The 16,588-nt window shown below is 33.2% G+C and overlaps 1 protein-coding gene across 1 annotated transcript in view; it reads left to right on the plus strand.

The window, feature by feature from the left end:
- LOC118181297 (uncharacterized) overlaps positions 1–5,130 on the plus strand; it is a 96,729-nt gene extending 91,599 nt beyond the window's left edge. The window contains exons 18-19 of the mRNA XM_035350404.2: positions 399–509; positions 4,886–5,130. Coding sequence (XP_035206295.2) covers positions 399–509; positions 4,886–4,974 — 200 coding nt within the window. The 3' untranslated portion in view covers positions 4,975–5,130. The remainder of the gene's footprint in view (positions 1–398; positions 510–4,885) is intronic.
- Positions 5,131–16,588: the final 11,458 nt, after the last annotated feature.

Genomic DNA, 16,588 nt, shown 5'->3' on the forward strand with positions numbered 1-16,588 from the left:
GCCTTCTTAGCCAGCCTTCGTGGTGTAACGAATGGGGTCTTCACGCTCAGCGCTTAACTGAGAGGTCCGTGGTTCGATTCCCGGCGAAGGCGTTAAATATTTGTCATCTTTCTTGCCTCCAAAATAATTACCTAATGTCTCTACAATTTAATAATAAAGCATATTCAGTGAACTTAGTATATAAATTCACTGAAGTCTCTGTTTGTATACTTTCATAGCTCGAAGTAAAGACATTAAAGGAAGATATCCAATCTTTCATAACTTTTCATCTAGCTATTTTTAAGAAAATTAGTAATTTTATTTCAGCTCAACTTTCCTCGTATTATCAATTTATTGGAAACATTTCCTAAAATGTGACTATGACTTGACGATTCTAAGCCTTCCATCTTAATTTACAGATTTATTGAAAAGGCACATAGTACGAGGAACGTATTTTTCGAGTGGAATCCAGGAAGATCAAGAGAAAAAAAGTGAAAGCGGCCAACCGCTTATCCTCTCTCTACAAGAAGGTCAGTAAACTTATTTGTTCTGTACGATCTTTATTTGAATATCCTTCGTTAATTCTTTGCTTTTCATACTAGCTTTCTGTCATACTAAATTTTTAAATCACTTTTCAAAGTTTTCGAAAATGGCAAAATTTAATAAAATTACATTCAAAATGTTATTCTTTATCCATAACTAATCTTTACTTTAACACACTTTATGAATAATGGTAATTAGTGTGTAATAATAGTAATAATGGCTAATTAAAACCCATTGAAAAGTTCTCATATTAGTAATTCAAACTCATTTTAATCTCTAAAATATCCACAACACTTATTGCTTTTTCTTTTGTTCTAAAACACTTTTATACATTACGTACATTAATTATTCTTCTTCTGAGAGAATTTGCAACCACTTCAATATTTGCACCGTAATTCATAATATGTTACAGTTATATTCAAATGTAGCACTCAGCGCTCCATCTTGTTGCTTCCTTTTGATTTAAATCAACTTTATAGTTTGTATTCGTCAGTTTTGTTATTGTGAAGAAGCTGAGAAAAGGGATATAATTACAGTAACTTCTGTCATTATGAAAATTTAGATTACTATTTCAAATTTTCCAGGTGCCTAGCTAGGTATGTAGAGATATGCACACTGATTTTAACGTATGTCGCATATTGCTGTTTATGGTGTTGGCGCCATCTTTCTGAGCTGAAAACTTGAAACGTGATTGAAGCGCTGCAGTGGATGGAAGAAGCGTCTTCAAGCTTAAGCTATTGAAGACACTGAACTGGGGCTCGAACTCTGGACCCTTCAATATGCGGATGTATTTTAGAGATGTGATCAAAAAGTGCTCAAAATCCATCCCTAAATACATCGTATCCTCAAAAGTTCTTACCCGGCCTTGCAATTGCCAAACTGTTTTCAATGGCGCAAATATTCTTATTTTGGCATTTCTACATAATAAAAAAAATTAATTTTGTAAACATTCGAAATGTAACTTTTTATACACTCCTCCGCTCACTATACATATGTTTAAGAAAATTTTACACTCATTATAAAACATTAAATACTGAAAGTATGACTCTCGGGCGACAAAAGCTGCCCGAGAATATTTCATTTTAGAGAGGGGGAAACCTTATCCAGAGAGTGTACATGGTCTAAAGAGTGAAAAGCTTACTTTTGTACGTAATTAAAAATAAAATATCAGATGAGAAAAAATTTTTATAATGCTTATCGCTTTAGAGAAAAGTGCAGATTGTTGCGAAAAATATTTATGAATATTTATTTTATTTATTTATTTTTTCAAAAAAGGATATCTTAATTCCAAAATGTTATAGAATACGTGCTTTAGAAAATACTAGTGATGAGTCGGTACTACTGAACCGGGTATTTTGTAACGGGTACTTAGTTGTAACGGGTACTGAAAATCGGTACATCCAAGTACCCATTACTTCAGTACCGAAATCGGTACTTTTCGGTATTCGTTACTTCTGTATCAGAAACGGGTACTTTTCGGTATTCGTTAATTCTGTACCGAAACGGGCACTTTTCGGTATTTGTTACTTCTGTACCGAAACGGGTACTTTTCGGTATTCGTTACTTCTGTACCGAAACGGGTGCTTTTCGGTATTCGCTACTTTGTAACGAAAATATGCGTCTCTTCTCGGTATTTCGGTATTCGTTACTGGAGGATCGATGAGGGTTCAGCTCACTTCGGTTTTGGTACGAGGACAGTAGTATCTGGTTGTATTTGCGAAATGGTGATATGTGCTTCTTGTGTCCATGAATGGCCTGCTCCTCAGACACTTCCGTAGTTGACATGTTTTCTGATATTCAAAATCTTACTCCGTACAGATAAAATCAAACACGTGGTGACGTGGCAGAGTTCCTTCAGTGCGCAAAATCGTTAGCTGCGTATTTCGGTACTCCAAATCGTTACTAGGGCACTTCGGTACTCCAAATCGTTACTAGGGTACTTTGGTACTCCAAATCATTACTAGGGTACTCCGGTACTGCAAACCGTTACTCCGGTATTTCGTTACTTCGGTACTCCAAATCGTTACTTGGGTACTCGGTACTTGAAATCGGTTTTCGGTACTTTTCAAAGTAACGGTTACTTGAGTAACGGGTACTTGTCTGTACCCGTTACTCTCGTACCGGGTACAAGAAAGTACCGAAGTTGCCCATCACTAAAAAATACTAGTAGGTTTCATACTGGCACATAACCAGCTCGTAACATTATTTGTATAAATTAAAAATGAAAAACTATTTTTAATTCAATGAATTTTTCGTACTATTATAAGATTATGATTAAAAAATAATAAAACTTCACGAGAATATTAATAGCGTATTTTTAACGATTAAAAATTGCTTGTGTGAAAATTCTTTCGGCATTATCCGTCGTATAAAAATTATAAATTAAAGAATATTACTAACTAATAAATCATAAAAGAATATCATCAATTATATTTGAGGGAGAAATATAGAAAGACAAGTTGAAAATTATGTCAAATGTCCAAAATTTTTTTAATTAAATATCTCGCTCAAGTTTTGTCACTCGGGTGTCAAACTTTTTTTTTTTTTAATTTTTCATAGTTACTAGAAATTGTTTTCTAAACGTAAATATAGAGCCGTAGATGATATAACAAGTTAAATTTAGTAATTTTTACGAGTTTTTATTATTATTTGAAAACGCACGATTTTAGATCCGTAATGAAGACCGATATTTAAACAGCATTTATTAATTGAGTATGTATAATTACTAATTTTAGTCTGTACTTTCATAAACTTACATTCATTAAGATAATATTTACATCATTAAAGAAAGTAAGAAAGCAAAATAGCTTAAACTATAAGCTAATATATGCCAAATAGCAAAACTTCTGATGACCGGATAAAGCCGGCCATAACGCTCAGAGGGAACACTTTTGGAATCGGAAGTACCTATCTACGACCAACCGTTCCGAAAAAACACCAGGTAAAGATTGCTGTTGAGACAGTGTTTAGAATGCTTATTCTGCTTCATGTCTATTGCAAAATACTGTATTACGAATTCTGCGGTATATGTCCAATTTTGTTTTAATTAAAACTATTTTATTATTATAACTATACTTGAATGGCGTATATGGGCATTGTGTATTATTAATATTTTTGCTAGTATAGTAGCATCGCGAAACAATTACTTGTTTCACCGCATGGTAAAGTACTGGTGCCTCGGGTGCTTCTTGTCTTGTCCTGAACATTTTATTGCAAGAAAACCCTCCACAACTGTATTCATCGCTAGTAATATTAATTGGTATAAATATAGGAAGTAAGAAACGATTTTATGTTCTGCACTTAAATAAATAATAAGTTCGTTAATCAAATTTTAGATTTTATAATCTCTTAGACATTTCAGTACTGTATTATTCAGTACTGTATTATTAGTTTCTAATTCCAGATCTTCTGTCTCGTGTTAAACAAACGCTGAAATAGATGCAGCTATTTATGCTACATTATTTGGCAAGTAAATTGATTTATAAAATTTACGATGATTATGCTGCTATTAATATGCTGTGAAAGAGAACTAAAAACTACAAAAAAAAATCTTCATCGTAGCTTAGCTGTCCTATGTTTTGCGCAATTTTGAGAATAGAAAAGCTCATCAGAAGGCCTAATAACCGAATACAGCCATGTTTTCTATACGTGAAATAGTGATTTTGCCTTATCGAAATTTGTTATATAATGCGATCGTGATTTACCGCATAAAGACATTTAACTGGTTTGCTTCCCACATGCAGTCAAGAACCCTCGTGAAACAATGTTTGGTAAAAAGCAGCTGGGAGCGTTCCGAGCTTCTGGAATCGAAAAACAATTTTTTTAAATGATTTAAAAATTTAATATATTTCTTGGTTAATTAAAAGTAACATTACAGCATTTTTACAGAAGGGAAAAGACAACAGCTTTCCCGACGCACGACGCGTCTTACTCTCTCGGCATTTCTCAAACAACAACATTTTCTTTCTCTTTTACCAGATCGGTAGCGGATACACCGCCAAGAGGGTGTCCTTACAGAATCTTCCTTAATCGCTTTCTCCGGCTCATAGCGCTTTCTGTAGCTCGTTCCCAAGAGAACAGAAAGCTCTCTAATATCACATATTATGTTATTACAGCAGTCTCCTTAGAAAAAAACCAGCTCATATAGCGGTACCGATATAAGGTTTCAAAAATAACTCGTTTTTGAGATTTATTTATTTGAAAGGACACGTCTTTGAAATAATACAGAAATATTTTTTCTAAGGGTATTTTAAATTTGAACTGGCGTGCATTGTAAATATTCTCATTTAATTAAATGTATGCAATCCAAAATATATTGAAAAATTTTCTGTAATTTATCAAATTTTACCTTCTATTGTTTCAGGTATCATGACCGTGAATTCTGTACCAGTAACCTATTCAGACATCACCGCTTTGAATGGTGTCCTTCACGTCATAGACCAGTTCTTGTAAAATAAACAAGAAGTGTCCAAACTCGCACATGAACTAAATTTGTTTTGTTGCTGACTCGCCAAATGTATTGTTTATGAAACAGTACGAACTGCAACAATTGCCATTTTTTTCTGTAGTGTTTGTCTATTTTGTTACAATAAAAGTTTTAAAAATTCATCTTCCTTTTCATTGATCTAATGTTACTTAAATGTGAATATAATGCAGAATCATTTAAAATAATAGGATAAATCTAACAGTGTAATATATTTTGCTTTTGTTACAGTTCCGATGTGTTCTTCAGTATTAGGTAAAGGATAATATTCAGTTCTAGTAAGAGCATCGAGTTTACGATAATCAATATAAGATCCTTTGATCAAGATTCTATGAAAATCATGGGAGATGTATAGTCCGATTCCCACGGCTCTATAATTTTGAGATTGAGCATTTTCTGAATTTCCTTTTTGAGAATTTCAGTCTGTCGGAGTGATAGTCTGTAGGCTTCATTTGTATTCGTTCACTATTTAATATCTCAATATCGTAACTAACTGAATTTGTTAGTCCAGGATTATTTGAAAACCAACCAGAAAGTTTCCATAAAACTCTTCGTAAACCTTCTATTTGCTCGGGTTTCAACCTTTTCTCGAGTTCATTCTCCTGTATGATATCCGCAAAATTAAATATATTTGGATTGGAAGGTAAATGAGGAATATCCATTTCTAAGTCTTCCTCCACTTCATTTATCATATTAATAATTTCTAGTCTTTTGTAAAATGGTTTAAGCATGTTAATGCGATATACTTGATTTGGCTCATTTTGTCCCTCGAAACTTCTGAATTTCCTTTTTGAGAATTTCAGTCTGTCGGAGTGACAGTCTGTAGGCTTCATTTGTATTCGTTCACTATTTAATATCTCAAAATCGTAACTAACTAAATTTGTTAGTCCAGGATTATTTGAAAACCAACCAGAAAGTTTCCATAAAACCTTTCGTAAACCTTCTATTTGCTCGGGTTTCAACCTTTTCTCGAGTTCATTCCCCTCTATGATATCCGCAAAATTAAATATACTTGGATTGGAAGGTAAATGAGGAATATCCATTTCTAAGTCTTCCTCCACTTCATTTATCATATTAATAATTTCTAGTCTTTTGTAAAATGGTTTAAGCATGTTAATGTGATATACTTGATTTGGCTCATTTTGTCCCTCGAAACTTCTGAATTTCCTTTTTGAGAATTTCAGTCTGTCGGAGTGACAGTCTGTAGGCTTCATTTGTATTAATTCACTATTTAATATCTCAATATCGTAACTAACTAAATTGTCTCGAAACTTCTGAATTTCCTTTTTGAGAATTTCAGTCTGTCGGAGTGACAGTCTGTAGGCTTCATTTGTATTCGTTCACTATTTAATATCTCAAAATCGTAACTAACTAAATTTGTTAGTCCAGGATTATTTGAAAACCAACCAGAAAGTTTCCATAAAACCTTTCGTAAACCTTCTATTTTGCTCGGGTTTCAACCTTTTCTCGAGTTCATTCTCCTCTATGATATCCGCAAAATTAAATATACTTGGATTGGAAGGTAAATGAGGAATATCCATTTCTAAGTCTTCCTCCACTTCATTTATCATATTAATAATTTCTAGTCTTTTGTAAAATGGTTTAAGCATGTTAATGTGATATACTTGATTTGGCTCATTTTGTCCCTCGAAACTTACAACATAATTGGTTTCTGAAATGTTCTGCTCTATTTTCCCAGGTCCTTTCCATTGTACCTCTAGTTTATTTTGAAGATTTGTACTTGAAACAAGAACTAAATCTTCTCTAGCAAATTCTCTTTTCACTGCATTTCGATCGTACCATGTTTTCCTCCATTGTTGAGCTTCTGCCATATTTTCCACGGCAAGTTCTTGGTATTTCTTCATTCGATTACTAAGTTCGAAAACGTAACTGACATTATTTCTTTCTTCTGTCGGTTCTAGCCACTGTTCTTAAAGTAAAGTGACTGGCGTTCGTAGGTTTTCGCCATGAACTAGTTCTGCTGGTGTGAAATGGAATCGTTCAACGGGATTATTCTGCGGATGATGTACAAAGCTCCTTACATGTTTAATGTTGAAACACTCCAAGAATTCCACTTTCAAAGCACTGGCAAAAGAAGTCTGCTAATCTGTTTAGATCGCTTTTGGGAAACCCATACGACTGAAAATCTGTAAGAAAGTATCAGTCACAGATAGCGAAGAAATGTCTTCACAGTAACAGCATCTGGATATTTGGACGACATACGTAGAGCTGTAACAATATATTTTTTCCTGTTCTTGAAATAGGTAGCGGACCAACAACATCAACATTTATTTTAGTGAATATTTCGGAAATGGACTAACATCATTGGAACCGCAAGCAGCTCTCGAGTCTTCGTTTTATACATTGTCAGTAACATATACATTATTCTTCATCTATTTCAATTGTACAAGATTTGATCAACAATATTTAAGGCTGTTACAGTATTGGTTATGAAATCACTTGTCGTGATCTCGCTCTTGAAATTTTTCTCAAGAATGAGTTTCAGTTTAGCACTTTTCGCCAGAAAAAAGATTCAGCTCTTACGATCGTTATCCGCGGAATACCTGAAGACTCGGGTAATGAAGATATCCGCACGGAACTGATAAAGGGTGGTTTCCCGGTTCTTAAGATTGCACAATTTGTCCGGAAGTCTAATGGAACAGAAATGAAACTGCCTGTATTTTTTGCATCTCTCACCAGAAATGATATCGACAGAAGCATCTACAAGAAGAAAACTACCCTGGGTCTCCATATTAAATTTCGACGATTCAAGTCGAATAGAAATACAATGATATACTTCCGATGTCAGAGATTTGGCCACCGACAGCTTTTCTGCAACAATGCGCAAAGGTGTTTGAAGTGTGGTTCTGATCACCTATCCTACTCTTGTGCTCTGACAAAAGAAGAAAAACCCACCTGTATCAGGTGTAACAAATCGCACATTGTGACTTTTTGGTCACAGAGGTTTTCATAAATTTCGTAATACTAGAAAAGATGATAAGACTGCTCCCGAGTCGCCCAACGAATTTAAAAAGAAACCTGAAAAGGCTAGAAAATCGACTCCTGACTTTACTGCTGCTTCAAAACCTGCAGATGCTAAATTAATGACTTCGAACAATACTTTAAAGTCTGATTCGTAAGTCACTAATTTATTAAGCAAATTTGCTGGATTATTTGGCAAAGTTTTAGAATTTACCAAGATTATTAAAGATTTGAACTCACAGAATGAAAAACTTCAGCTTGCCCTGCAATTTCTAGGACTTATTGAAGAACTGAATATTTAATTCTCTTCTACTTTTGTCGAAGGGTGACTGTGAACAACTGCACCAGACCTCAGATGGCGCCACCTTTAATGCAAGACTTTTTTCACTTTTCAAGACTTTTCGTCTTGAGCCAGTTATGTTTTTGGTCCTTTCTTCCTATTTATAACTTTGTATTTTTATATTATGTATTTCTTATACTTGCATGTTAATTTTCCTTGAATTGATCCGGAATACAGCTAAGTTAATTACGCTAGCTACTCTCGGCATAATAATGTCGCGTCATGACGGTTACGAAATCTCACTGAAAAGGGTTTCACGTGTGTTTCTTTTCAGCATTTTATACTGAATATGACCTTTCAGTAATGACAGATTTAAACCAGTTAACCGTATAAAAGGAAAGGAGTTAATTGTTTTAATCGTCTGATGCGTCTAACTTTAAAGGTTCTAGGACTCTTTCTTTTCCTTTGCTGGCTTAAAAAGGTTTAACTATAGGAAATTTAGTTTGACTATTCACCAGTTAAAAAAATATTTATAAAAATGAGAGGGGAATCATATTTTGCATAAGTCCTGGTTGGTTATTTTTTGTTGCATGGTAGATAAGTGATGAATACTTGCTTCTGTTCTTCATGGTTTCTTGTTTTCAAAGGAAACGAAATGGATTTTCATTAAAAACAAACCTGAAATAAATAAGAACTATAAATGCTTTGATTCTTAAATATGTCATTTTAATTCACACGCAAAAATTAAATTTAATAACGAAGTATTATTATACCGTTTATGCTCCTTTTCACCTAATCATTGATTCCTTTATAACCCAAAGCAGAGCTAAACGACATTCGCAATCTTTTACACACGAAAGAAACTTTTCCAAATTTTTTGTATTATAATATTATAATTTCCGTTTTTTTTTTTCCATAAAAGAAAAAAAAATGTCTCAGGCAACTTTAAAAAAAATTCATGTAAAATTAGCACCTGAATATTAAATATTGGCATTGTATCATTCCCCAGAGGTTAACCTTCACAAATTGTCTCTAATTCCTAAATTTTGTTAACAAATAATAGGCATTTTGAAACACATCAGCTTTAAGTTATCCCAAATTCTGCCTTAGTGTAGTATTAATTTTAACCAAACTGTCTGCGAGATTTGTAAGAATCTGACAAAGTCTCTTTCTTCTTGTAGCATCATAAACTAACCTTTCTTATTCTAACTGCACATTAAACTTACATTTATCCTTACAATTTAATAAAATACTCTATAAATTTGAGGTAATCGTTTTCTAATCGGAAGCATTAAAAGTTAGAGTGAAATGTTATGTGTAGTGTTAGAAACTATATATAAAATGTAAGTTTTTGTTTTCACAAGTTTAAAAAGACTTGAGCTATTTCACATTCAGTATACATTAAGCAGCATCATGTGCAATTTCATGCAGATGATACTTGACATTGATCCACTCTTATATTATACTTATCATACTTAAATTAATCTTCTTTATTAAAGAGACTGCTATCAGGTATGTTTTGGTTTGTTAATCTTAATGAGCAATAAACGTAAACGTAGTATATGAAGAAAATTCGGTGAATTCGTGCAGCCGGATATTTCAGTCACCGATAATTAAATCAGGAGCGTCTAATCGGAAGCATTAAAAGTTAGAGTGAAATGTTATGTGTAGTGTTAGGAACTATAAATAAAATGTAAGTTTTTGTTTCCATAAGTTTAAAAAGACTTCAGCTATTTCACATTCAGTATACATTAAGCAGCATTATGTGCAATTTCATGCAAATGATACTTGACATTGATCCACTCTTACATTATATTTTTCATACTTAAATTAATCTTTATTAAAGAGACCGCTTTCAGGTATGTTTTGGTTTCTTAATCTTAATGAGCAATAAACGTAAACGTAGTATATGAAGAAAATTCGGTGAATTCGTGCAGCCAGATATTTCAGTCACCGATAATTAATCAGGAGCGAATTATCATTGTTTCGCGAATTTAACCGTTCACAGATATACTGGTCTGCCTAATGAAGATGTACAGTACCTGCGTTTCATCTGCATATGAAGTTTCTATAAGATTAACTCAATGTTTCTGTTATTATTAAAAGAAACACAAGGAGTTCCTCGTGTACCACATAGTATCACGTGGATCTTACAGAAGTAAGTATGAAACACAATGCAAAATAAACAGTAAGAGAAAATTAAAACAAAATTAAGAAGGATTACAAAATTTTACAATGAATTGACAAAAATTGTTAAAGGCGCTTTTCTCAGAAATAAATTTTACCAATTTATTTACTTTTTAAAAAAAAAGTTCATTTCAGTTCTTATTAGCATAGGAATTCGCAAACACTTATGCCATTAAAACTTTCGTAAGAAATTAAATGATGATGAACCAGCTTCCAGAAAAGTCTTTGGCGAAGTCCCCCTGGAGTGCTCTTCATCCAAATTGGGGCGGAACTGAGCTTCAAAGGCAGGTGCAATCTTGCTCTCTTTGCCACAATGAATTTCGTGGGTTTGTTCTGATGTTACTGTCAGACAAGTGAGGTAAGTCACGGGTAAGTTTACGAAAGTGTCCTTCTCGAGCCATATAACTGAAAAAGTTGAAATTCAGAGGTTAGAGTAATATTTTGGTAATCTAACAGTATCATAAAATCTTGGAAAGGAAATGGGATAAAGCAACATTCGTATGAAAAAGAGTCCACGTAACAGGATTTTCCTTCGCTGCTGTCCTCTACCTAAGGCCTCGCCGTTCGGTTGTTCAGGCCGTGTCATGCACATGGGTGCCAGACTGGAAAGGGCGCCATTTCGAGGAAATGTATAATTATACATTTTTATTTGAAGCTGTTAATTGAGAAGAAAACATTATTAGCAAACATAGCGTTCGATTAAGTTTCATTCGTTTTCATGAAGCGCTAGGGGTGTCAAAACATATATTTGTGTATGATGAATTTGTGCATTAAAATCAGAATTTTCAGCTCATTGACCCCAAAATAATACTTCTCTTCACACTCCCACATCACAGGGATATGATGGAGATGGGGTGAGTCAAGGGAATGCTCTAGACGTTCTCAATTTTATGTGTTTCAAGAAATCTAAGAGTGCGCATTGTAAGCAATATTGGTTCTTGTATTTTAGCAAGAATTGTTCTAATATTAAAGTTTCAAATAAGTGAATCATTAATCTTTGAATTTACTTACTCATTCGTTATTTTTTAATCCATAGTTAAAATGGGAAGATTTGAGTTCACCCTTTTGTTATTAGTTAGTCAAGTTTATTATTATTAATAATGAAGGGGTATTTCAGAAAATCTTATTTGTTTTCGGTATTAAAAAAATAAAAGATAATGAAAGAAGGGAAACTGTCACGATTTTTGTCTGCAAATATAAGTATTTGTAAGCGATAATGCTAGTAATTTAATAATAAAACTTAGTTGGATATATTTAATAATAATTATAACTTATGTTTTGAATTTTCAAAAAGTTATTTTTAAAACAAACTTAAAATGATTAAGGGGAAATTCTTTGCTCTTGAAGAAAGAAAACTTGTTTTTTTTTAATCGATTATCGCAACGCATTCAAGGGTTATCACACCTAAGGAAAGATCAAGGAGGATTTTTTTTCTAAAGAAACATATTATACATTTGGTGTCCATATTATACATTTGGAAACAATGAAAATATTCATAAGCAGCCCAGGATTCAAACTTGCATCGATCTAGCAGCATTTATTGGTCTTGCCCACTCGATCACTGCGCAACAGTGAAAAAAAATTGAAAAAAATGTAAGCTCAAATGTAACAAACGATATTTTTATTTTTTAAATATAAATATAATTTGAAACAAAAATCGCCCTTTTTAATAATCAGTAACTTTATTTTTACAATTGCATAATGGGCGTAATAATTTCAAACAATTTCAAAATAAGCGTCATGTGTTAATTAACAAAATAAGGAATAAAAGGCAAATAATTCAGTTTTTATTATTAGCTACCTTCAGAATAGAAAGTGCGCTGTCGAAACTGGAAAATACAAATACATTGACAATACGCTCCACTAATGAGGCACTACAAATCATAATGAAAGGCAAGGAGAATATGTAGAACTGTAACTTTGCTAGAAAAAAAAAAATAAGACATGTCCAATTTTAGAACCATTAGGAATTTTTCTGATGCTGGGGAAGTGAAAGATGAGCAGTGCCCTCGCCGGGACTCGAATCTGGACCTCTCGAATACTATCGAATGTGCTACAGTTACACCACGAAAATGCCTTATACAATAATCAGTTCTCATCAAACGAATTAGGTAACTGAAAAATTGCAGTATAAGTTTTATATCGTATCTTTTCATAACTGCTGTAAGAAAATTTTGAATTATTATATTTACGAAAAATCTCTTATAGACTGACTGTTTAAAAAATATTTACATCTTGAACTGAAATCTTGAACTTGAATTTCCCCGTAATTCTATTCATTCCACCTTCTGTTATTTTATATTAAAAATGTCATTAGTACATTTTTTAAATTATTTAGTTATTCTAAATTTAAATGAAAAACTTTGTAGATTAGCGTCGAAACCTCTTTTTTTTCCTCCCTCAATTTTTCAATTTCTTCCTATCGGGTATTAATTATAATCAGAAGTGTAAATTTGGAAGGAAAAAAACTTCTGGTTTACTACTTAAGTAGAGGAGAAGAATAAAGAGTGCTTATTGAATCACAAAAAAGTTTTAAATTTTTAAAGCGTAGGAATATACTTTCCTGAATAGAAAGAAAGATCAGCAAGATTTTTAGTAATAAATAATGATAATTAAAAACTGCCTACTTAAAATATGCAAAATCCTTATTAATTTATCTCAAACGTTTTCTACTATTCAAAAATTATTTTGCTTCTTTTAAAATGATATAGAAACCTAGCTGTGGGTGATAGAAAGTCTAATTGTGGCCTTTAATATTCCTGAATTTTATCATGCATACGGCTCCAGTTGGTGTAAAAGTTGGCCACCCTTGGTGTATAAGCTTTTAAAAGGCAGGTAGTCCATATTTATTTTCCATAATCTATTGTACAAACTTATAAAATGTTGATTTTTGACGTGAAATAATTTTCTTAAGGCAGAAAAATATAAATCATAGGTTCTCAACCTCATTCTGCCCACCGCCCACTTTGAGAATATTTTTTTTTCTAAAGCCACTCCCTTTACTTGTGAATCTGAAACAGCTATTGCCACGATTATATTTAAGCGTATAATATTATATACTATAGTTATAAGATAGAAAATAATCCTGTCCTTATTCTGAGTTTAAAGAAGACTGTTTCATTGAGAACAATTAAAACGCATAGTTAGTTATATTAAAAGTATTTTTATTAACGTTCAAAAGATATTGAATTTATTACTTATCTAATAAGAAGGTTGAATTTCAGGCATTTGAAGAAGTTTGTTAACATGAGGCTCTATTTTACTTAAAAACAAATGTAAGTCGCCGTGTTCAGTAACATGAAGCCGATTTCTCTTTTTAGTTATCCAACATTGCTACAGCGATAAATCCACGTTCAGCTAAACAGGAAGACAGGAAAGCTATCAGAAATCGTTGAACAATCGACCAAAAATCCTAGGTACAGTTTCAAAATCCAAAGCTCACTTTGGTATGTCCATGTTTAGAATATCCTAGAATCGCTCTTTGAAATCACTGTGGAAATTTTCCAAGTGTTGACAGCAAACAAGCAAGTCTTCATGCTTGAATGATAGTGCTGATAAATTTGGGAAGTTATTGAATTCGCGTCTGCCAATATTTCTTTTATATAATAGTAGATTTTACACGAAAGCAGTAACGCTACTTTTTGTATTAATCAAGTTTAAATTGTCGCATTTGAAGTTGGAGATTGATATTATTAAGCAATTTATACAAGTCCTGTCAGGTGCACAATATCGTTCTTTGATGAAATGAGGTTGTAGCGCAGTTCCGTGTCTTTGTTTCCTAGGAATTCTATCACAGACCCAAACAGATTGTGAAATTCAGTTAAACAAGTACCTTTTTATAGCCATTGCACTTCTAGGGCAAGCAGCAGTCAGTTGAAATCTTCATCGTTGGCAATGAAAAGCTGACTAAATAATCTGTCATTCAACGAATTACTTCTGATTTTATTAACTACTTTGATAACATATTGCAGTGATGTATGGAGGCCGTTCACTCAGATTTTTCGCAACCAAATGCTGGCGATGAATTACGTAATACATAGCAAGCACGTCAGGAGCTTTATTTTTTAAGCACTCTATGAAGCCTTTGTGACGCCTTATCATAGCCGGTGCGTCATCCGAAGCAATTGACAAAATATTATTTAAAGAAATTTCTTTTTCGTCACAAAACTTTTCCAATGTATTGAGTATGGTTTCTCCTTTTATAACTGTTTCCAAATTGGTAGCAACTATATTTTTGACATATTTTTTCATGTTTGATAAACCTTATGTATTACAACAATAATGCTTCATTGGTTGGTAAAGTGGGCTCATCCACCTGAATTGAAAATTGACGAGTCTACAGATGATTACACATTGATTCTTCAATGTTTTCAGCCATCTCTTCAATTCGTCTTTGCACAGAACTATTGCTCAAGAGAATTTTTCGGATAATATCTGTAGCTGGTTTATGGAGCACAGTGCTTATTACTTCTTTTACTGCTGGTAAAATGAAATCTTTTCCAATAGTAGCCTGTTTTAGCAATCAACAATGGGATATTGTACGAAGCTCAAAGTCTGTCATCGTCTTGCTTAGAAGCTGATGAAGAAAGTTTCATATAGTTGGCTGAATTTTGTACTTCTTTTTCCTGTTTTCAAAATAGGTCACATCTTTGTCTTTCTTATTCTGGTGTATTTTATTAAAATGATCTTGAAGCCTAGAAGGCTTAATCGCTTCATTTGAAAATGTTTTTGACAAATAAGGCACATTGGGGATGATGGATTCGTGAGATTTCGATAAATCCGTATTTAATTATAATCCACATTATACTGCCGTCTCTTCTTTTTTGTTTCCGACATGGTTTTTACTTTACAGATACGTGAGTAGTAGTATAGTGAATGTCAGACATATCCAAGTTAAGAGTTATTATAAATTATATATATTGTGACAAGAAACATGACAATCAGAGTGAAATTCGAACCCAGGCCCTTCGGTATCGCAATCAGGCTTCCCTAACCACTCTACTGTCTGGCCGCCTAATCACTTATAGTAATCTGGCGAGTTATAAACTGAGATAAATAAAGAAACATAATCAACGATGTATCATCTGAGATATATATCGCTGTTGCCATAGCAATCTTTAACATAAAAATAGTTATTGCGCATTGGAGATGCAGGGGCTAGCATTAATATTTACCAATTATGATGGAAGCAAGTGGACGAAGTTCCCCTAATGTCTGACTATTTTTAAGTTTTTTCATTATCCTTGCAATATCAAGGACTTCAATGGGTAACATAATTTCATTTTTTAATTTTAGTTCAAAGTAACAGCATTACCTTGTTCATCTTACTAGGTTAATAGTAAAATAAGAAGAATACGAGACTCTCAGATTCCATGTTTAGAAGTGCTTTTGATCAAATCAAAAATGACAGCTTCGATAGCTAATCCTCTTGTAGGTAACCAAGTTTAACTAATAGTAATATTTTTACTGTCTGTTTACGTTCCTCGTATTAGAATGGTGCCGACATGGATGATGCAGTTTCGACTTTAAATATACTTAATAAATTCAACGACTCTTAGTCTATTTAAATCAAACTGAATACATTTAATAATATAACATTCACACGTAAACATTTAGTAATAATTCAGGAGTACAGATAAGCATTAAAATAAGAATTACAACCGTTGCAGGCCAGCTACGCTTTTAGCGACCGAATTCTACGAACGACAAAACTCAAAAGCGTGTTGCCAACGTAGGGCAACGAAAAGGTAGAAATTAATTCGATAGGCATGGAAGTGAACCTACTCCCACACTATCAGGTTTAGTCCTGATACATAGGCAAAGGTGAAAGTTTATTAATTGGTCTTTTAAAGATGCCAGCTTTAGTTTAAACTGTAGCTACGCGAACTAAGCCGTCCTTGCCCGGATGGACATCGATGATCCGTCCTATAGGCCAAGCTAGAGGTGGAGATCCATCTTCGATGACAAGAACCACTGTGTCGACTTTCAGGTTGGGTTTGGTGTGCTGCCACTTGTATCTCTTCTGAAGAGAAGTCAAATATTCCCTTTTCCATCGATTCGAAAATCCGTGACGTAGATTCTGTACAAGTTCCCACCTAGAACTCCTTGCGCGAACAGACTGATGTGTCTCTGGA

The sequence above is a fragment of the Stegodyphus dumicola genome, chromosome 5 (genome assembly GCF_044657685.1).
Source record: "Stegodyphus dumicola isolate Sdum_Otavi_A_Nest chromosome 5, ASM4465768v1".
In the NCBI taxonomy this organism is placed as follows: domain Eukaryota; kingdom Metazoa; phylum Arthropoda; class Arachnida; order Araneae; family Eresidae; genus Stegodyphus; species Stegodyphus dumicola.